Source organism: Symphodus melops (genome assembly GCF_947650265.1).
Source record: "Symphodus melops genome assembly, chromosome: 7".
Lineage (NCBI taxonomy): Eukaryota > Metazoa > Chordata > Actinopteri > Labriformes > Labridae > Symphodus > Symphodus melops.
Genome location: NC_136697.1, coordinates 28,684,898 through 28,705,534, shown reverse-complemented (window position 1 = coordinate 28,705,534; position 20,637 = coordinate 28,684,898). Strand labels below are relative to the sequence as shown.

Here is a 20,637-nt window from a genome sequence, read left to right as displayed (position 1 = left end):
TGAATTGTCAGGACCCAACTCAAGTACTGTATATGGGAGGAAATATTATCTGGTGTTTTAACTGTAGGCTGGGTAAGTGATAAAGTGGATGTATCACCAGTTAATACGGCTGTCTAGCCAGTGGGCACAAAGAATTAAAATAAACCAAAGCGAAGACGATACAAAACCCTGAAGCTAAAAGGAGAATAAAACATTTATACCCTTTGTCTTTGGCTTTGTTTTCAATGTGGCATAAAGATGTTTTGAATATCTCCAAAATGGGGGGGAAAAACATCGCCAGGAGCAGACAAAACACACCTACAATGTTTGAGATCGTAGGAGGTCCAGCAAGGCCCGCTTCGAGACCCCTTAAAACTTTTAACATGGAGTATCGACAGATTATTCTACAGTTTGACGTACTTTTCTATGCTGATGATACATTTTGCTTTTGCATCCTTTCTTTATCTTTTGCATCCAATCAATATGCATTGGATGAAGTGGATCAGCTTTGGATGCATCTGGAATTGTAGATAAAACATGATCTACGATTTGTTTTGGACCTTGAAGTGTTGAAACCCAGGATCGTCGCCCGACTCGAGGCCTGTTGAGCTTCAAGGACAGTAAAAAACTATTTTAACACTCAGTAGGAATCTACAAATTCACAGCGTACTTTCAAAATACCTACAATATTTTCTTCCCATGGCCACTTACTTTTAAGGCACCTGTTTCAAGAGTACGTTTGACGGTGCAGACTTCCAGACTCCTGACATGTCTGATGCAACCTGCTATTCACCTTCTCTCCCACGTCAATCCTCAGTGCCGGCTCATACATCAAACTCACACAGCAGTCAGTTAGCCGCCGTCTCCATCACCTCTCGGAGGTCACCAGCAAGAGATGAGATTCTGGGATAACAACGGCGGCAGGGGTGGGCCTGGGTCAACAATGACTGACTGCGTGGTTTAGGCCTTGTGACAAGGCCAAGACCCTCTGGCTGACCCCACTACCACCAGCGTTCCCTTAGCTACCGCCCTTCCCATAGCGAGCCCTGTGTTATCCACTGCTTACGCTGATGGATTGAGATCTGGGGATGGTTTGTTGAACAGTGTAGCGCTGATATCTGCTGTTTTAACAGTGATCCCAGCTGACCATCACTCAGTGGAGAAACTACCATCATCTCCATCTCCCCTGACTCCCTATGCCCTCTTAATCTGCTCTCATCCCACTTCCTTCATCCGCCATAACCTATCATTTACTGCTTCTTTTTTTCAGGGTCTGTCTGCGTCTGGTCAATTTTGAATAGTTGTCCGCCCACAGCTCAAATGCCTCCCAAACCGCTAAAAGTCTTTTATACTCAGACTCTTGTCCCTCATTTGAGATGAACAAACAATGAGCGGGGACAGTTCAGTCGGAATATATTTTTGGCAACAAGTATTTTTCTTGTTTTTGACCGCAGAAATTGCTCACTGTCGGGACTCGTTCCAAGCCACAGAAGAGTGTAAAAAAAAGGGCCATTTAAATGCGGTTTTTAGTTCGAATCTAGCACTGCATCAAGCAAATCCTAAAATAAACAAGTTAAAATTCTGCCTGACCTTTGTGTGATTCATCATAATCCGTAAGACACATGAGGAAAAATGAGCCCGATGTAATGACTTGTACGTTGCTTAAATGGCCCAGAAACAATTACTAGAGAGTTAATAACCTTCCATTGTGGCTTGAGGAGAATAAACAGGAGGGCGAGGTTGGAAATTGCACTTTCAAAATGACATAAGCACAATACTGACAGAGGGGCATCACAAGACGTATACTTACACTCTCTATTGTTGTGGGCACAGACAGAGTCCTGCCCGTGTCCTCTAAAACTCAACCAGCCCTGTTGTTGATAACAAAGCTGCCTGGCACACAGCCAGTTTTTACCCCACGAAATGCCACCATTTGTCCTGAGTTGACAGATTCCAGACCCGGGATGAAAACAAGTTTGAAAAAAAAAATAAAAATAGACCCACAACCCACTGGCCCGGCCCGCTCTAACATCCTCGACCTCCATCACACCACGCTGACTACCATCTGTGGTTTGATCTTTGCATCGGAGGGGGGAGGGGCTGAAAGGGCTCAGTCATCCAGCAATGACAAGCAATGTTCCTCTGCTCTCATCCATCCTGGCCGGCATTAAATAAAGTGGAGTCGCACACACACAAACACACACACACATACAATTTATATACACAAACAGACTCACTGAGAGTCAGCGTTATCATTGACCGGGACATTGCTCTGCTAACGGCCGTCATGCTCAGGTAACCGAGACATACTGGACTCAGTTGGTTTACTTCTACTTACCGCTAATTAATGTTTATTGACTGTTTGTGCATTGTTTGCATACTGCTCATTAAGGATCTCCCTCTCCCTCTCTCTCCTTTAAATGATCCATCAATCAATCATCAATCATGAAGAAAGAAGGATATGTGAAGATTTTGAAAGAAAACCTAAAGCAGTCAGCAGTAAAACTGGGTCTGGGTCGTCGTCTGTTGTCTTCCAACACTTGGAATCGCTGTGATAACTTTGAATATCCTTCTCCTGCTTTGTGTGCATCAACAATTCATTTTCTCAGGTCCAAACTGATTTCTTTTGTTTTTGCCATGATGCTTTCTCAAGTGACAGCTCAAACCCAACTGACCTTTTTATACCGTTTGTAAATTGGTAGATAATACTCAATTTTAACTTGATTTTACAAGCTTTGAGCATTACAAAGGTAATGCACATCATTGCTCAACAGTGTTTTGTTCTATGGCTCATTTAACAGGTCAGTTCTTAAGGGGGCTAATAATTTTGACCCAGGTAGTTTTTGGTTTTTGTGATATAATTTCATTTCTCTGTGCAAAGTAAAATAATGTAAGCATCCAAAATAACACTAGGATGTTTAAAAGGGCTGTGTTAAAAATTCTTTGCTCTATTTAATAGCATTTGGGAAATACTTAAATAAAAGTGAAATTTTCATGGGGGGGCTAATAATTTCGTCCTCATGTGTATATATATATATATATATATATATATATATATATATATTTGCTCTTTTTGCTAAATATTGAATCTTTGTTTTTTCTTATATTATAAAAATGACATTTTAATTTTGCTGTTTTGTATTTAAAAACAAAAACAAAGTTAACTAGTTAGGGGATCTTTTCTAATCTCTTATATTGTACTTAATTTTATGTATTATTTTTGATGTTAATATATGTTTTCCACGCTAATAAAGTCCTTTAAATTGAATTGAATTGTCAGAGATCGAGGCGTACTCACATTAAACTTGACCGCTGAAGAGTTTCTGATAAACTTTCCTCTGTGAGCTCTGTCACGTGCGCTGACCTGTTGTTGTCTGTCTGAGTGAGAGTAAGGAGGAGGAGGAAGAGGAGGAGGCCTCATGTACAGGATGTGATACATTAATGTGCTGAGCTCTGATTGGCTGACTGCTTTAGTCGAGTTCAAACCAGATTGTGGGAAAGCTGTCGTTGAGGAAGTTTAAAAAAAAAACAGTGGAATGTAGAGGAAATAACCCGCCCTGCCTTTAAAATAAGAAAGTACGACATGAATCAAACATCAATCATCCCAAGAGGGCGTAAAGAACTTCATTATTCCCCTCTCTCTCTCTCTGTCTCTCTCTCTCTCTCTCTCTCTGTCTCTCTATCTCTCTCTCTCTCTCTCTCTCTGTCTCTCTCTCTCTCTCTGTCTCTCTGTCTCTCTCTCTCTCTCCAATAAAGGCATAAAAAGCTTGAAAATTCAATCCAAAAAAAGAAGCTGTTTGTACGTATTGTTGTTTCTCCTCCTCTCGTTTCAATTCAATGTTAATTCAAAGGGCTTCATTGGGATGGAAAACAGACATCAACTTTGCTAAAGCTCATAAAAATACACCAAATTCAGAGATTATAGAAGATTCAATATTTAACAAAAAAACTTTTTTTATATTTCTCTCTCCTCTCTGGTGTTGTTCATACTCAGCTTGAATATTTGATGTTGATCAAGTACTTTTATTTAACCATCTTTTTATGTAATTTATTTGCTGTGAAACAAGTTAATTAAATCTGATAGAGTCTAAGTCGAGGTTCAGATGTCAGAGATCGAGGCGTACTCACATTAAACTTGATCGCTGAAGAGTTTCAGATAAACTTTCCTCTGTGAGCTCTGTCTCGGACGCTGACCTGCTGTTGTCTGTCTGAGTGAGAGCAAGAAGAAGGAGGAGGAGGAGGAGGAAGAGGAAGTGATCTCATGTTCAGGATGTGTTAGATTTGAGTGCTGAGTTCTGATATGCTGACTGGTTTAATTGTGTTAAAACCAGATTGTAAGAAAGTCGTCATTGAGGAAGTTAAATTAAGAAGTGAATCTCGAGGACCTAATGAGCTCTGCCTTTAAAAGAAGAAAGTGTGGAACAATTTGTGAAATTATTTCTGAACAAATAGATATACTCAAAACACAATGGGACTGGGACTTGGGCCCCTCACTTTAAATCAGCATTGGAATGCAATTCTTAAACAAGTTCACTCTTCATCTCCTTGCAGCAGACACGCGCTCATACAATTTAAAATTGTGCACCGTCTTTACTTTACAGAAGTTAAGTTGGCTAAGATCTACCCAAATCTGGACCCCACATGTGATAAATGTAAATCAGCTCTAAAAGTCAATGGGGATTTTGAACGTGTTTGTGGTTAGACACCTGAAATAAGGGTTGTGGTTAACACAAGCTAAAGAGACATTGTTTTGTTAGACGAGATAAACTACGACAGCTAAGACCCCCACTTGTGAATTTTAAAGTTTTTACTGATTAGATTGATGAAGCGTAGTTGTGACGTCAAAATCAACCAACCGCGGCGTAGTTAGCTTGTAGCATCACGTTAGGATTTTACTTCTCTCGGCTGCATTAAAGCTTCAAACTTCATATAAATAGTGTTGATCTGTAACTTTATCCAGCTGAACTAAAGAGCATCAGAAAAGTGTGTTTGACACAGAAATTATTTTCTGCAATCAAACAAAATCCAAAAATCCCGGCTAGGAGAATTTTCTACCACCAGTGCCATTTCGTTCGGGTAGCCTACAAAAATATGTCATCACTATAGCAGTCTATAGGTGTTATTGTATTTTTATTTGGGAGCTTGTTTTATTTTGGCGGTCTGTTGCGATGACGTCACATCCTGTAGTTTCGCGCTGTTCCCCTCAGACTGTCTGAGACCCCGCGGAGGAGAGGTGAGTGTTTAGCTGTGCTTCAGTTACTACAGTGTTAAAACACGGTAATAAATGCTAAATGATGGTTAATACTATACTCTGTTAGGCTCACAGACCTTTTAATAACATGTTAACTGTTCGCTTAAAGCTTTTGAAACCTTTTATTTGACATACAGCACTTTGTTTGTACATGCTAATTAGACGAACTTTAAGCTAGAGCATCTCTGGTTTCTCATGTGGTCCACAGTATTTTCTTTCCCCCTTTAAAGGTGTTCAGAAATATATAAATAAAACAATGTTTGAGAGTTAATAAGGCACAGCTAAGTCTTTAAATGTTTGAAACAGGATGATGTATCTGTCAGGATACAGAGGAAATGATGAGGAGACGTAGTTGGTCTTTCAGTAGTAGTTGTAGTTTAGCCTTTTATACAAACAAGTTGAAAAGACGTTGATTTAAATTTGAGCGGGAAACCATCGTGTGTCAAACTGTTGGACTCCACATGTCTTCATATCAGGTAAGCATACACTTATATCTAATGGTTAAATCATTTAAACAGACTGAATGTTGTTTAGTGTATTCACACTGTCTAACAGACAGTCATACCTTCATGTTGTCACAGTGCTCCTTATTATTGGTCATTTAGACTCTTCTGCTGTTTAACTGTTAGGCTGCCATCTTTTCATTTGTCTTTGTGAAATCTTCATGTTTAGCGTTCAGCTTTATAAACACCTACGCTAAGTTCATGTAGCATGTTAGCTGCTGTGACGATGTTAGCATATATTTAGTTGATGTAAATGACACAGCGACTCCATATTTACAGTAAAGTGTCAGAGTGAAAGATGGAGATGTGTGAGGTTAGCTTTCTAACGTTAGCTGTCAGTTCAAAAGGAGAATTTAATAGATGACGAAACATGTGAGAAAGAATCAGTTAAATCTATGAAGTCATGTTGCTTTCAGTCTCGTGAAATGTTCATATATTACGGAGCCTGAGGTGGAAAGATAAATATCAGCCCATGATATTAAAGATGGAGGTTGGAACATTAAATGCAGTTTAATGTGCAGCACTAGTTTGAGACATAAGCTGCCCTTGTGATGATTCATCAGGAAGGTTTATTTAAATAACTGTAACTTTATTTTTTGCTTTCTGTTTAGACTGGTCCCAGTGTTCGTCCCTCTCCCCTTCCTCTGGTCAGTCCCTCCACTCAGGACGACCTGTGGACAGCTGAGGGAGTTTCTTTTGTGTCTTTGACATTTACTAACCTGGAACAATATGCAGTAGATGCAGCACACGAGCACAAGTGATGATGGCTTGATTTGAAATGATGTGCGTCTGTTTTCTAGGAATAAACCGTTCTCTGTGGGACGAGGACGATGATGCTCTCTGGGTTGAGGACGAGTTCAAAGGCCTGAAAGAGACGCAGACTTTGGATGTAACATCTGAACTCTGCCTGTGGTCACAAAGGAAGACTTCAGCCTGCTGTCCCAGCTCAGGTTAAAGTAAGTGTTCAGGATGTAACAATTCACTCAACTCCCCACACGATACGATTCACGATACGATTCTCTCACGTTTTATTTTACAAAATGAGACTGAAGATAAGTTATGACATAAGTTGTACCTTTCATAAAAACACCAATGCATCTCTTAATCTCTTTGGTTTTCAGACTCGATTGGGTGAGCGGGGCTTCAAACCTGCTTGTTAGTGTGGTTTGGCCTCCTCCATGATAACGGAGTTCGGGTACTGGATCCCGGCCAGCATGGTCTGGCTCTGCCACCAGGTAGTGTCCTGCTGGTTGTTGTAGTCGGTCAGGTACACGGCGCTGTGGTGGTTCCGGGGGTCCCGGGAGTCGCAGATGTGGCACGACTTGGTGACTCCGGTGGCTCCGGTCTGCACGCAGTACTCCTCGGGCGGAGAGCCGCAGGTGTTGGTGGCCACCACCGTTACGTTAAAAGCGGCGTTAACAAACTCGGGCATGCAGCGCTGCGGGGAGCCCCGCTCGTCCGAACACTCGTCCATGGCGGCGCGGACGCACACCGCCACCCAGCTCAGGGCCACCAGAGCCCGGATCACACACCTCTCATCAGGCGGCCCTATGGGGCTAACAAGAATCCACAAATTAACCCATTAAAACACACTAACACTAACCAAGTCAAATAAAGGGATTTATTACAATTATACAAACTAAATGATAACAATGATCAACTTAGACTAATGTGACAAAACACAACAAACAATCCCTGACAGACACCCACAGCAGTCCCATCCCCAAAAGTCCAAAGTTGGCTCAGTCGCTCCGGTTAGCGGCGGGTCCCCGGGGCTCTCACGGTGCACTGAGCGCAGCGGGGGGGTTTCAGCAGCGGCTGGTTGTCTCCGGTCCAGGCCGCGTCCAGAGCTCTGTTCCCGGTATGCTGCTGTGAGGGGTCTGTGCTCGGCCTCAGCTCTTTGTGTCCTCCGCCATGCACATTCCTGTTTTTTATGGCACAAATAGGCCACCGTACTTTAAATGACAGATTATATTAAAGTCAGCAGCTGCACTCAGGTTTCTCTTTAAGCTTCTTAAATCTTTTGAAACCAGCGAATCTGTGACATTAAAAACCTCAAAGTCATCATGAGAGGGTCAGATATCACACTGAGGAAAGCTGTGAACATTGTAAATGAACGGTGTTCAGGTTTGTGTGTCTCTGATCCTTTGAGGGTCACACGCTGGTATTTTCTCACCTTTTGGAGCTGAAGTGAAACAGCTGAGATGAAGCGTTTTGTTCATGAACACAGTTCAGACGAGTCTGTGGGGTCATTCTGTGCTCAGCTGTCCAACGCTCCTCACCTCCACATCTCAGGTTTCAATGACATTGATGATGATTTCAGCTCTGTAGCTGGTTTACAGTAATACATAGTAATCCCCCTTTCCCCCTAAAGGGTCCAAAGTGCGGCCCGGGGGCCATATGCGTCCCTTGAGGGGACTTTTTGTGGCCCTCGACTTAAATCAAAGAATCAGAAGATTTTGGCCCGCAGCCTCATTAAGATTTCCTACTTTATTTATTAACTATGAAAATGAACCTTTGCATCTATTTTATGCAAACAAGCAGACTGTTGTTTAACCCTTTAATAACCTGAGTTAAATACAGAAAACACATTTCAGACCTGATTCTGAGAAAAATGAATAAAAGAAACAAGTAAAGAAAAACAAAAACAAATATTTGATGTTCTTTTATTAAAGGGATTCTTTTGTGAACCTTTTGATTTGGATCTACAAAGTTTTACTATTTTTACAAAAAATTAGAACAAAATAGTTTCTCACTTTAATTAGTTATCACACAATTTTTACAAAGATTTAAAACATGAAATTGGTTTTGGCCGAGGTGGTTTAGTTTTTACACAAACTGAGATTTAAAACAGAACAAAACTACAATGACACAGTGGCTCACAAAAAACTGTTTGTGAGCCACTGATGTAACCTATGTATAAAAGGCTCAGACTGTTAGCCATGTTCGGGTTCATAGGTCACGCTCCTCCTGCATGTTGATGATGTCAGCAGGAGGGGCCTGTGCTGCTGTGCATTCTGGGAGTTGTATTTGATTCAGATCAGTTTAAAAAACATTTTCTGCTTTTTCTCGGTCAAGAAGGAAACTTTCACATTTCTACAACATGACCTAATTTAACTCCAGATTCATGTTTCTACAGGTAAAGTTTCCCTTTAAAGTCAGTAGACGTTTACCGTGGTGTGAAAGGTCAACGCTGACCTCCTGAGGTCCACGCCGCCTCCTTAAGACAGGCTCAAAGCCTTTGTGGTGTGAGGGGCTTTTTACAGAAAAGCTGCCTACCTCTGTGGACAATTAACATCTATTAAAACAAATCAGTCAATTATTTAAGTTTTAAGAACATTTATTGAAAAATCAAAAAGGGAAAAATCTGACAAAGTCTTTTAAAATTCAAACACAAATCAATAAATTAAAATATAAAAATGAAGGTAAAAATAAAAGATTAAAACTTTGAACCCGAGTTTGTGGACACTTTAGTCCCAAAAAGTGAATTTTAAGAATCAGAGTGACGTGGAGTCTTTTAGTGAGAGTAAAAAAAGCCTCCTGATCATCGTATCAAAGTCTTTTAAAACCAAACTGTCTCTTTGTCCAAAACCTTGAAAAAAACATCAACCATGCAGCTGCATCAACTTCAGAATTTGCAGAACTTATCAAATGACAGGTTTGTATCACCATCGGTTCAGGATTATATAAAAGATGCAAACATGAATAATATGTGTAAGCAATAAAAAGCAGACATGATTATACGATAAACAGATTAAATGGTAATAAATGAAACAAACTCAGATACGGTAAAAACAAATTCAAGAATTACAAATAACTTTATGATCTTTAAACACCCAAAAAATAATAATTACGTTAAAATAAGAAGGAAAAACTCACAAATTCAATACCAAAGTTTTCTGAGCTTATAAAGCTGCAGACTTGTTGACACAGGTTTTAACGTTTTTCAGAAATGACATGATGGTTCTAGTGAAGAAAGTGGTCGGACATTTAAATTGGACTCTTGATTTCATACATATTTGTAATTGTCCTTTTTCTTGGTTATAAAGGAAATGTTCATTTATAGTTGTACTCAGGATATGGTGCACACAGCCTGACCTCACAGCTGAGAAGGCACCTTACAGTCAGACACAATGAAAAGAAGAAGCTGACCAAGCAGGTGCACAAGGTTTATCAGATGACGGCTTCTTCATGTCTTTCTAAGCTCATCCTCTTCACTTCCTCAGTCTCTTTGCTTTTTTTGTTTTTTCTACTTTTTTGCACATTATTTCTTTGCTTCCTTTAACTTTTACTCATATTTTTATTTCCTCATCCGTTCCTCCAGCTCTTTGTGCATTTGTTGTTTTTTCTCTTTCTGCTCTTGAATCTTCTTCCTCTCTGCCATCTGAAACAACTCATTGGTGTAATGGTTTCCTCCGTTCATTTCTATTATTTTTCTGATCTTGTTGAGCAGCTCTGTCCTCTCAGAATCATAAGAGAACCAGTGGTTAAAAACGTGGTACTGGCCCTTACATTTGGCTACAAGCTCATGCAGGTTTCTGTTTCTACTCAAGAACTCCTCAATACCTTCGCGCAGGTGACCCTGGGTAAAGAGAATCATGCAGTATTTGTCTGCGTCCTCTCCAAAGATTTTCTGAATCTCTTGCACTGACTTCATTTCTTCTCCTGTGAAACCTTCCAGTGTGATGACAATCAGAAAGACATGGGGTCCAGGAGAAGCATAAGTAATACACTGGGTGATATTTTCATGTGTCGTCTCTTCATCAGTACGAGTGTTAAACAGCTGTGGAGTGTCGATGACAGAAACCTTCTGTCCGTGCACCTCACCAGACTCCTTAGAGCACTGCTTGATCACAGAGGCGATGTTAAATACTTTCTTTCCCAGGATGTCGTTTCCTGAGTAGCCCTTCTCAACTCCGCTCTTCCCCACCATCACGATCCGGATCTCTTCGTTATTGTAAATGGTTGGTTCTGATAGAAATAAAAAAAAGAACAACATTAAGGGCTATTGGTGGATATTTGATCTTATCCAGTTATTTTGTTTTCTTGTTTTTTAAGAACCAGATTTAGGATTCAAGAATAAATCTAGTCTGATCGCTTTAATCCTGTTGGATTAACTTGGAACAAACGAGTCCAGAGGAAATTATCTGTGGAGCTCTTAATGATTATTTACTATTTCTATTTTTTATACTTTAAAAACTTTACAAACTAAGTCAACAGAGCAACAACATCCAGGATCTTCTAAATATTTCAGGGCTCAAAGACTAAAAACATGAACTTTACTGAGTGCAAATAAAGCTGTTAGCAGTCTGAAGTATCGCTAACACTTTAAATTAATGTCATGATATTCACCCTGAGCTTGTTCTTAGTTCTTAGCATGTTCATTAGTATCATACGTGTTATTGAGAGCTTTATAGTAGAGCCCGATCCATGAATTGGGCCGATCATGTGACTTGATGAAGGATGTTGGAGAACGGATTTTATGTAGGTCCTGACATGGTTAGCATATCTAAAAATGTTCATGCATGGCAGAATAAAACCTCTTGAGGGGGGGCCTTTGAAAGAATTTCATTAGTGTACACTGAGACATCAACGTTTGACGGTATGCTGTGGCCACGCCCTTTAATGAAGAATCTTGGTTTCACATAACTTTGGATCGTAAACATGTCAAGAACAGACTGAAAATAAGTTTGTGATGATCTGATAGTGTGCCTCAGGGAAATACATTCAAATAAGTATACTGTGAAACCTGAATTTGAAGCATTTTCCTTGATTTAAAAAAATATGGCAGACTTCCTGTAAGGTTTTGAATATAGGTGTAAGAAGATTTTATTTAGGTGCTGACATGGTTAACTCATAAACATTGTCAGGCATGTAGGACAAAAAAACCTCTATGGGGAGGCATTTTGGAAAGGTTGAAAGGGGTACGCAGAGACATCAAAGTTTGTAGGTCGTGGTCACGCCCTTTGATGAAAAAACGTGCAGAGCACAAGTTGAGATCTTCAACATGTCTCGAACACACTGACGCTGAGTTTACGATCATCGTGTTTGACGTTTGAGCTTGAAAAGGTCGTGTGGCCTCAGTGTTAGGACGGTCCACACCCCTTTAGAGGAGGATACAATGTTCTTTGTAGCTGTAGCTAGTGCTAATTCAGAAGCAGTGACTTCCTATTGTCAACAGATGGCGCTGTGAGTAATACAGAAATTTGAAGAGTGGCGGAAGAATGAAAACACTCTTAAGGGATACAATAGGATCATTCACACTTGGTTTACCTTCAGGTTGTACAGGAGAGGTTTTAATGGCTCCGCTGACCTGATTGGCTGGTCCAACACCTACAGAGGTCACTGCTCTGCACCTGATCATATACTCTGTGTTTGGACTCAGATCACCCACTGTGACCTCTCCAGGTTTTGATGCTGTCTGTTGTTTCCATCCTTCCTCTCCACTGACACAGTACTCAACAGAGTAGGAGGTGACGCTCTCTGATCCAAACTTTGGTGGATCAATCTTCAGTGTCACACTGTTGTGGTTTATGTCTCTGACTGTGACTGTTTCAGGCTTTGAAGGCGGCTCAAAGTTCTCATTGTCAAGAAAGCCGTCTTTATAAAGGTAGATGCTCGAACCTTTCTGTGTCTCATTTGTTATTCCGACTGCCATGAACTTAATGTTCTTGTTCTCCTGGTTGGCCTCTGCAAAGTCACTGAAGAGCTTTGCTTTTTCCCTCATTGTTTTGACTACTTCTCTGGAAGCGTACCATTGTTCCTTCTCTACATCCTGAGTCTGTGGATCTTGAGGGTTTTCTGGTTTTTGTCTTAAGTAGTCTGACAAAGCTGAGAGGTACGGTTCATTGATTCCCAGTGAGGTGAAAACAAAACACACAGCATGCTCTGTTCTTAGACTTTCTTTGTAAAGGTCATTCTCAGATGGTACAACCTTTGTGTTCTTCATCATCTCTGTTAAAGACAATAATGTGTCCATCTCTCTCTCTTTACAATCCATCCACTCATTCAGGTTTTTGCTGTTGAATGGAGAAGAATGTATTTTCCTTAGGACATCTGCGAGCACAGCCTCCTCTTCTCCTCCTCCTCGGATCGATGGAAGTTTCTTTGCCAGTGTTTGTTGGAATTCCAGTTTGAACTCAGAGCACCTACTTTTAAAAGTTTTAATCTTTTGGCTGATCTGTGGGAACTGCTGTGCTGTGGTGGTTCTCAGTGCATCGTTACACCTCATTTCCAGCTCACTGAGGTCCTCCAGGACACTCTGTGATTCTTGAACTAAACCTTCACTTATCTGACGTGCGAGTTTAGCAGCAGTAGAATCTAACATTGTCAGAGGCAGCAGCCAGACCTTTACTGGTACTGCGTTTTCTCCATTGGCTCCCAGCAGTTTAGGCAGACTTTGGTAGACCTGTACTGCTTCTTGAAAGGATGTCGGAGTTTTCTCAAGAGAAAAGTCTCCAATGAAACTGCAGGAGAACTTGTCAACACTAGCTTTGTCCTTGTCATCAATTTTCAGTGAACCGTCACCCTCGATAGCAATTTGAGGAATTTTATTGATCGCTAGCTTCAAGTTTCCTTCAACGTCTTGTTGATCTTCTTTATGAGAAACTTGACGGTCAAAGACAAAGAAAGCTTGTGCCCCATAAAGAATCGCTGTGACTACATGTGTGGCTAAACATTTCTCAAAAACATTCTGGTGCTTCATATTTCCTGTTGCAAGATGATTCATCGACAGTTCCTGGACCTTTGTAGTTGCTTTGTAGTTCAGTGTTACTCTGGCTTGGTTTTTGGAAGTCTTACTGTTGTTCAGGTATTTGGCTGATCCACCAACCTCTACAAGTCCCCCCAAGAAACTTGCCTTCAATGATGCTTTAACATCAAGTGCAGAGGATTTATCCTCAATAGATTCAGAGGCAACTATCTTAAAATCACTAAAGGGCTTTGGCCGTTCTCCAAGATGCTTCTTCAGGTCATCGTGGTCCCACAGGGTCATTCCTGCAAAAGAAGAAGCAATCATCAGTACAACATCCATGGGAATGGTATTTGATGAAGTGATTCAATGATTTGAGAGGAAAAGATTATTGAATTTAAATCTCAGTACTACAGTACCAGGCACGAGTTGGTCTTTGCGGCAGTCGTACAACATCCCGAGGCCGAAAGGTCGACCGAGAGCCGCCACCTCCATCGTCTCACCGGCTTCAGAGGCCATTACTTGGTCTTAACTGCACAACATGGAAAACAGGCTGTTAAGATTGTTTGGTACACCATCAATCAATCAATCAATCAATCCTTTATTCATCTCGCAAACAAGTTTGTGCAGGGAGGGCACTGGTCTGTTGGACTTGGACTTGTTTCTTCCCCAACATCAGAAATGGAAAAAAGAAAGGGTAGGAATGGGGCTGATGCTGCTACAACGCCTTAATTTCCTCATTGGGGATCAGTAAAGTTATATCTTATCTTGTCTTAAGTACTTTTATTTAATCATCTTTTAATGCAATATATTTGCTGTGAAACAAGTTAATTAAGTCTGATAGAGTCTAAGTCGAGGTTCAGATGTCAGAGATCGAGGCGTACTCACATTAAACTTGATCACTGAAGAGGTTCAGATAAACTTTCCTCTGTGAGCTCTGTCACGTACGCTGACCTGCTGTTGTCTGTCAGAGTGAGAGCAAGAAGAAGGAGGAAGAGGAGGAGGCCTCATGTTCAGGATGTGTTAGATTTGTGTGCTGAGCTCTGATATGCTGACTGGTTTAATTGAGTTAAAACCAGATTGTAAGAAAGCTGTCGTTGAGGAAGTTTAATAAAGAAATGAATCTAGAGGACCTAACCAGCCCTGCCTTTAAAAGAAGAAAGTGTGGAGCAATTTGTGAAATTATTTCTTAACAAACAGATATAGTCAAAACACAATGGGACTGGGACTTGGGCCCCTCACTTTAAATCAGCATTGGAATGCAATTCTTAAACAAGTTCACTCTTCATCTCTTGAGTGTTAAAGAGTTTCAGATGAACTTTCCTGTTTGACCTCTATCTCGTACGCTGACCTGCTATTGTCTGTCAGAGTGAGAGTAAGAAGGAGGAAGATGAAGTGGTCTCATGTTCAGGATGTGTTAGATTTGTGTGCTGAGCTCTGATATGCTGACTGGTTTAATTGTGTTAAAACCAGATTGTAAGAAAGTCGTCATTGAGGAAGTTAAAAAAAGAAGTGAATCTACAGTACCTAACCAGCAGCAGACAATTTAAAATTGTGCACCGTCTTCACTTTACAGAAGTTAGGTTGGCTAAGATCTACCCAAATCTGGACCCCACATGTGATAAATGTAAATCAGCACCAGCCACCTTGATTCATATTTTTTGGCTTTGTCCTTCTTTGCATGAATCTAGAGAATTAACACAAATAATTTCAATTATTAGACAATGAACATTAAAATTTAAAATGAAATTCTAGTCATTTTTTATGAGGGTGGTTGTCTGAAAGGCAAACCACACTACTACTATTGTAAATATTAATATTATTTGTCTTATTATATCCTCAAAACGGGCCACGCTACTCCTCCCACAGCGTTTGCGCCACACACAAGAAAGGTATCAAAACGACCGCCTCGGCCCCAAAAAGTGTGCTATTTCTTTGTGGAAACCTCGGGCACACGGTTTGAACACAAATCGAGTTTAAGTGACAAAAACTTGGCCAAAATTTGCCCCATTCAAAAGTAGATGGCAAAATTTGAAATCCTCGAGTGTAACTGCCAAAAACTTCAGTTTTGGAGACATATTTGTAAATCGCCATCTTGAAGTCATTGTTGCTCACATATATAAACAAAATACATCAAAATAAAGCTCTGAGTGTCCTCTCACTCATAAAGCAAAAAATAAAGACATAAAATGTTCCAGTCTCACAGGGGAGGAATTTGTTTGACAGTCACCACATACACACACATTGGACTCTCACTCTAACTGACCTCCAGAATTTCACAGTTTTCACTCATGTTTTAAAATTGCGACTGTGGTCCCAGTCTGAATGTTAAATACAAATAAAATATATCAAAACGTGCGCTTATTTGTTCTGTCGCTCACTGTTCAAACGGATTGGTGATATCATGTTTAGTTTTCAAGATATTTGAGGTTTAGCGAGCAGTGGTAAACCCATTCAAATACATTGATGGAATGTTCTGGCAGATCAAAGCTGAACGTCAACCAATCAGTGAGCAGCAGGTGTTCAGAGTGATGACATCATCACTAGAGGGGATAGTGCTCTGACATACTTTAAAAATCTCAAACAAATTGCTCTACTGACCACAATGTTCAGCCCACATGAATAAATTTACCCTCAAAACATGGGGAAACTTGTCTTCTTTCACCCGTCACGTTTACAGGACTAAAGGAGGAACAGTTTGGACACTGTGAGCTTCAAAGCGGCGGGTGGTCCAAAGAACTCTCCATCTGTGGCAATGTTAAACTTCACAACAACTTTTGTGACCAACGCTCTTTGGACCAACTATTTGACAGTGAGTTTACAGAAGAGCATGCCAGGGATTGTGTCAAAGCACATCATCATCACATGCATTCATTGTTGAGTGAGAAGACATCTTTGCTTTAGAGTGAGTATATAACAGGAAAAGGAGTGAAAAGACTTTTACACAATGTCTGATTTAATATTGGGAGGAAGACAACAGGTACAAATGGAAGTATATATATATTTTATCATACCACTGACACCATTAACTGTTTAGCACACAGTGCGATGTGCATAGAGGGCAACCACCCTCACAATTTATGCAGGAATTATCTAGTTTTATTTTGTACTTTATTGATTTTCTTTCTTATATTTTGAAAAAAATAAATAATTGTAATTATTTTTTTATCTACATCTGTAGTTGGGGGCGCCTGTACGCAGTGGCAGTGCACGCACCATGTATTTATTTATTTGCTCTTTTTGTTACATATTGAATCGTTGTTTTTTCTTATATTATAAAAATTACATTTTAATTTTGCTGTTTTGTATTTAAAAACAAAAACATTTAACTAGTTAGTTAAACATGGGATCTTTTCTAATCTCTTATATTGTACTTAATTTTGTGTATTATTTTTGATGAGCTTTAGCATTGTTAATATATGTTTTCCATGCTAATAAAGTCCTTTAAATTGAATTTAACTGTCAGAGATCGAGGCGTACTCACATTAAACTTGACTGCTGAAGAGTTTCAGATGAACTTTCCTCTGTGAGCTCTGTCAGGGACGCTGACCTGCTGTTGTCTGTCTGAGTGACAGAAAGAAGAAGATGAAGTGGTCTTATGTTCAGGATGTGTTAGATTTGTGTGCTGAGCTCTGATTGGCTGACTGCTTTAGTTGAGTTTGATTGAACCAGATTGTGGGAAATAGTCGTTGAGGAAGTTTTAAAAAGAAGTGAATTTAGAGAATTGAAACAAAGAATTTCAATTATTAGACAATGAACACAAACTGGTGAATCTGCTGGGTGAGGTCAAACAACGCGCCATCACTGCAGCATGTTATGTGACCTGCTGTGACCACAAGACAGCGTGCAGGAGCTCCAAACCCCCTCTAACACACACACACACACGCACACGTACAAACACACACACACACACACACACACACACATGCACAAACACACACAAATGGACACAAGGACAACCTAGATAAAAAAGGTTTAATGACACTTATTTGCTCTGTTCGTTAAAATTTGCTTTTTCTCATATTTTTATTTAATAATTTAATTTTGCTTTCTTGTATTTTAAAAACCCCCAAAGTTAACTAGTTAGGCGTAATGAATACGAGGCGTACTCATTAAACTTGACCGCTCAGTGTTAAAGAGTTTCACATGAACTTTCCTCTGTGAGCTCTGTCACGTACGCTGACCTGCTGTTGTCTGTCAGAGTGAGAGTAAGAAGGAGGAAGATGAAGTGGTCTCATGTTCAGGATGTGTTAGATTTGAGTGCTGAGTTCTGATATGCTGACTCGTTTAATTGTGTTAAAACCAGATTGTAAGAAAGTCGTCATTGAGGAAGTTAAATTAAGAAGTGAATCTCGAGGACCTAATGAGCTCTGCCTTTAAAAGAAGAAAGTGTGGAGCAATTTGTGAAATTATTTCTGAACAAATAGATATACTCAAAACACAATGGGACTGGGACTTGGGCCCCTCACTTTAAATCAGCATTGGAATGCAATTCTTAAACAAGTTCACTCTTCATCTCCTTGCAGCAGACACGCACTCATACAATTTAAAATTGTGCACCGTCTTTACTTTACAGAAGTTAAGTTGGCAAAGATCTACCCAAATCTGGACCCCACATGTGATAAATGTAAAACAGCTCTAAAAGTCGATGGGGATTTTGAACGTGTTTGTGGTTAGACACCTGAAATGAGGGTTGTGGTTAACACAAGCTAAAGAGACATTGTTTTGTTAGACGAGATTAACTACGTTAGCTAAGACCCCCACTTGTGAATTTTAAAGTTTTTACTGATTAGATTGATGAAGCGTAGTTGTGACGTCAAAATCAACCAACCGCGGCGTAGTTAGCTTGTAGCATCACGTTAGGATTTTACTTCTCTCGGCTGCATTAAAGCTTCAAACTTCATATAAATAGTGTTCATCTGTAACTTTATCCAGCTGAACTAAACAGCATCAGAAAAGTGTGTTTGACACAGAGATTATTTTCTGCAATCAAACAAAATCCAAACATCCCGGATAGGAGAATTTTCTACCACCAGTGCCATTTCGTTCGGGTAGCCTACAAAAATATGTCATCACTATAGCAGTCTATAGGTGTTATTGTATTTTTATTTGGGAGCTTCTTTTATTTTGGCGGTCTGTTGCGATGACGTCACATCCTGTAGTTTCGCGCTGTTCTCCTCAGACTGTCTGAGACCCCGCGGAGGAGAGGTGAGTGTTTAGCTGTGCTTCAGTTACTACAGTGTTAAAACACGGTAATAAATGCTAAATGATGGTTAATACTATACTCTGTTAGGCTCACAGACCTTTTAATAACATGTTAACTGTTCGCTTAAAGCTTTTGAAACCTTTTATTTGACATACAGCACTTTGTTTGTACATGCTAATTAGACGAACTTTAAGCTAGAGCATCTCTGGTTTCTCATGTGGTCCACAGTATTTTCTTTCCCCCTTTAAAGGTGTTCAGAAATATATAAATAAAACAATGTTTGAGAGTTAATAAGGCACAGCTAAGTCTTTAAATGTTTGACTGGAAACAGGATGGTGTATCTGTCAGGATACAGAGGAAATGATGAGGAGACGTAGTTGGTCTTTCAGTAGTAGTTGTAGTTTAGCCTTTTATACAAACAAGTTGAAAAGACGTTGATTTAAAGTTGAGCGGGAAACCATCGTGTGTCAAACTGTTGGACTCCACATGTCTTCATATCAGGTAAGCATACACTTATATCTAATGGTTAAATCATTTAAACAGACTGAATGTTGTTTAGTGTATTCACACTGTCTAACAGACAGTCATACCTTCATGTTGTCACAGTGCTCCTTATTATTGGTCATTCAGACTCTTCTGCTGTTTAACTGTTAGGCTGTGATAGAATATTAGGCCTTTTTTCTGCTTATAATCAATGTGCTTACTGCAATAAAGTTTCAGCACCCGGTCCAAAGGAAAGGTTTGATATTTACAGTTTGAATGATGTTCGCTTACATTTATATTATACCAGTTATTTTATCATGTTTTATTCCAGGTTTGTGTGTTAATAAAATTGTCTGACTTTTCAGTAAGGTGTTTGTGTGAAGAGGGCTTGTAGGAGTGAGTGCACATTCCAACATGTGTTTGATGTGGCCCTTTAAACTGAATCACTCACCAACTGAAACATAGGTTTAGTTTAAGGCCCTGAACAGTTAATCACTCATCCACTTTTATAGGTTCAGTGGGCCTTGATAGTTAATCACTTAAATGGTTTGTTGCTTAAAAGGAATTGGTTACGAGACTAGATGTCTGCTTGTGATAAGAAACAGGCCAGGTAGGATGTGTCTTCCCCTACAGAAGGTGAAAGGATTCAGGAGTATGATGCACCAATGAGGAAAGGAGAACCACTCATCTGAAGACGCATAATTTGGAAGTTGCCCCAATTGGAGGAAGGAAACCGCACATTCTTGAATGCATAATTTGGTTAGATAATCTCTGTCAAGTGGATAAAAGGGTTCAGGGAAAGATAGTCGGGGCTCAGACTTCATGAACTGACCAGGTATCTGTTTGTTGTCAGGGACGCGTGGTGTTGAACCCAGAGACTCTGTAACTTCTATTCTTGATTCATCAGGTTAATAAACTCTGTTAACCTGAAAGAGACGTCTCCAGTCATTCCTCTCATCCCATCAAAAGAATGCGCAGAGATTTGAGGTCATTATTTAAAGGAGTCAGATTTCTATTAACAACATTTAGGAAAAGGATGAAATAGCAACTTTTATCCTTCAATAACATCACTTATATCCTTCACTTGGTGACCCCGACGATGGGGGATGAGGTTTGACGGAGGACGTAAGTATTGATTAATTTATGAATTGTTTTTAAAAATATGTTTCATTCAAATGTATTAATTTCTTAAGGTAGTAGAAGGACTGCATTGAAGTCTGTTGTACAACGTCCAGACCTATCCAGACATCGAGAGGCCTCACAAAAACCAAAGGTGAACACAAACCTTTTCCATAAAATTATGCACATTGGAAAACCTAAATTATCGTTGTCTGGTTTGGGTATCGACGGTGTTAATGTCTAAATTTAGAAATTTGAATCAAGAATACAAGTAAGCGATCGAGCAGAAAGCCGCGCGAGGAGAAAAGCGATCGAGCAGAAAGCCGCGCGAGGAGAAAGCTAGCTGGGTTGAATGTTGGGCTGGGTCTTTTCTTCTGACGCTGAATGACAATGTAAAGAAGGCAAC

At 40.0% G+C, this 20,637-nt stretch overlaps 4 protein-coding genes across 11 annotated transcripts in view; all 4 read right to left on the bottom strand.

Moving 5' to 3' along the window:
* LOC306827328 (cytolytic toxin-alpha-like) overlaps positions 1 to 6,531 on the bottom strand; it is a 30,300-nt gene extending 23,769 nt beyond the window's left edge. Inside the window, exons 1-2 of one of the 2 annotated variants that reach the window (XM_079349056.1) lie at positions 6,453 to 6,531; positions 3,278 to 4,183 (exon numbers count right to left, since the gene is read on the bottom strand). The gene's annotated coding sequence lies outside the window, so the exon portion shown is untranslated. Of the gene's footprint in view, positions 1 to 3,277; positions 4,184 to 6,452 lie in introns of those variants that run through there. The other variant, XM_079349057.1, reaches the window with a different exon arrangement.
* LOC306827321 (cytolytic toxin-alpha-like) overlaps positions 1 to 20,637 on the bottom strand; it is an 83,363-nt gene that overhangs the window by 41,910 nt on the left and 20,816 nt on the right. The window lies entirely within an intron of this gene.
* On the bottom strand, positions 6,280 to 7,454 carry LOC306826309 (laminin subunit gamma-1-like; the record flags this gene model as incomplete). Its single annotated transcript, XM_079347509.1, has 3 exons — positions 6,280 to 6,598; positions 6,883 to 7,289; positions 7,444 to 7,454. The coding sequence occupies 2 exons, from the start codon at positions 7,452 to 7,454 to the stop codon at positions 6,890 to 6,892; spliced, it is 411 nt and encodes a 136-aa protein (XP_079203635.1). The 3' UTR covers positions 6,280 to 6,598; positions 6,883 to 6,889.
* LOC306827325 (cytolytic toxin-alpha-like) lies at positions 9,053 to 16,946 on the bottom strand. Of its 3 annotated transcripts, XR_013779615.1 has the most exons (5): positions 14,312 to 14,504; positions 13,843 to 13,955; positions 12,007 to 13,728; positions 9,663 to 10,704; positions 9,053 to 9,607 (listed from the first exon to the last, which is right to left on the bottom strand). XR_013779615.1 is itself a non-coding variant. In XM_079349052.1 (4 exons), the coding sequence occupies exons 2-4, from the start codon at positions 13,940 to 13,942 to the stop codon at positions 10,034 to 10,036; spliced, it is 2,493 nt and encodes an 830-aa protein (XP_079205178.1). In that variant the 5' UTR covers positions 13,943 to 13,955; positions 16,908 to 16,946; the 3' UTR covers positions 9,053 to 10,033. The 3 variants fall into 3 exon arrangements, 2 of the variants coding, with proteins under 2 accessions (XP_079205178.1, XP_079205177.1); XM_079349052.1 differs by lacking the exon at positions 14,312 to 14,504 and adding an exon at positions 16,908 to 16,946 and having other exon boundaries at positions 9,053 to 10,704; XM_079349051.1 differs by having other exon boundaries at positions 9,053 to 10,704.

Bases quoted from the DNA above. Each gene is read 5' to 3' on its own strand.
- LOC306827325 (XM_079349052.1), bottom strand. From the start codon at position 13,942: ATGGCCTCTGAAGCCGGTGAGACGATGGAGGTGGCGGCTCTCGGTCGA. The intron at 13,729-13,842 runs GTACTGTAGTAC...CTTCTTTTGCAG, and splicing joins CAAAGACCAACTCGTGCCTG to GAATGACCCTGTGGGACCAC. The intron at 10,705-12,006 runs GTAAACCAAGTG...TATTTCTATCAG, and splicing joins CTCTCCTGTACAACCTGAAG to AACCAACCATTTACAATAAC.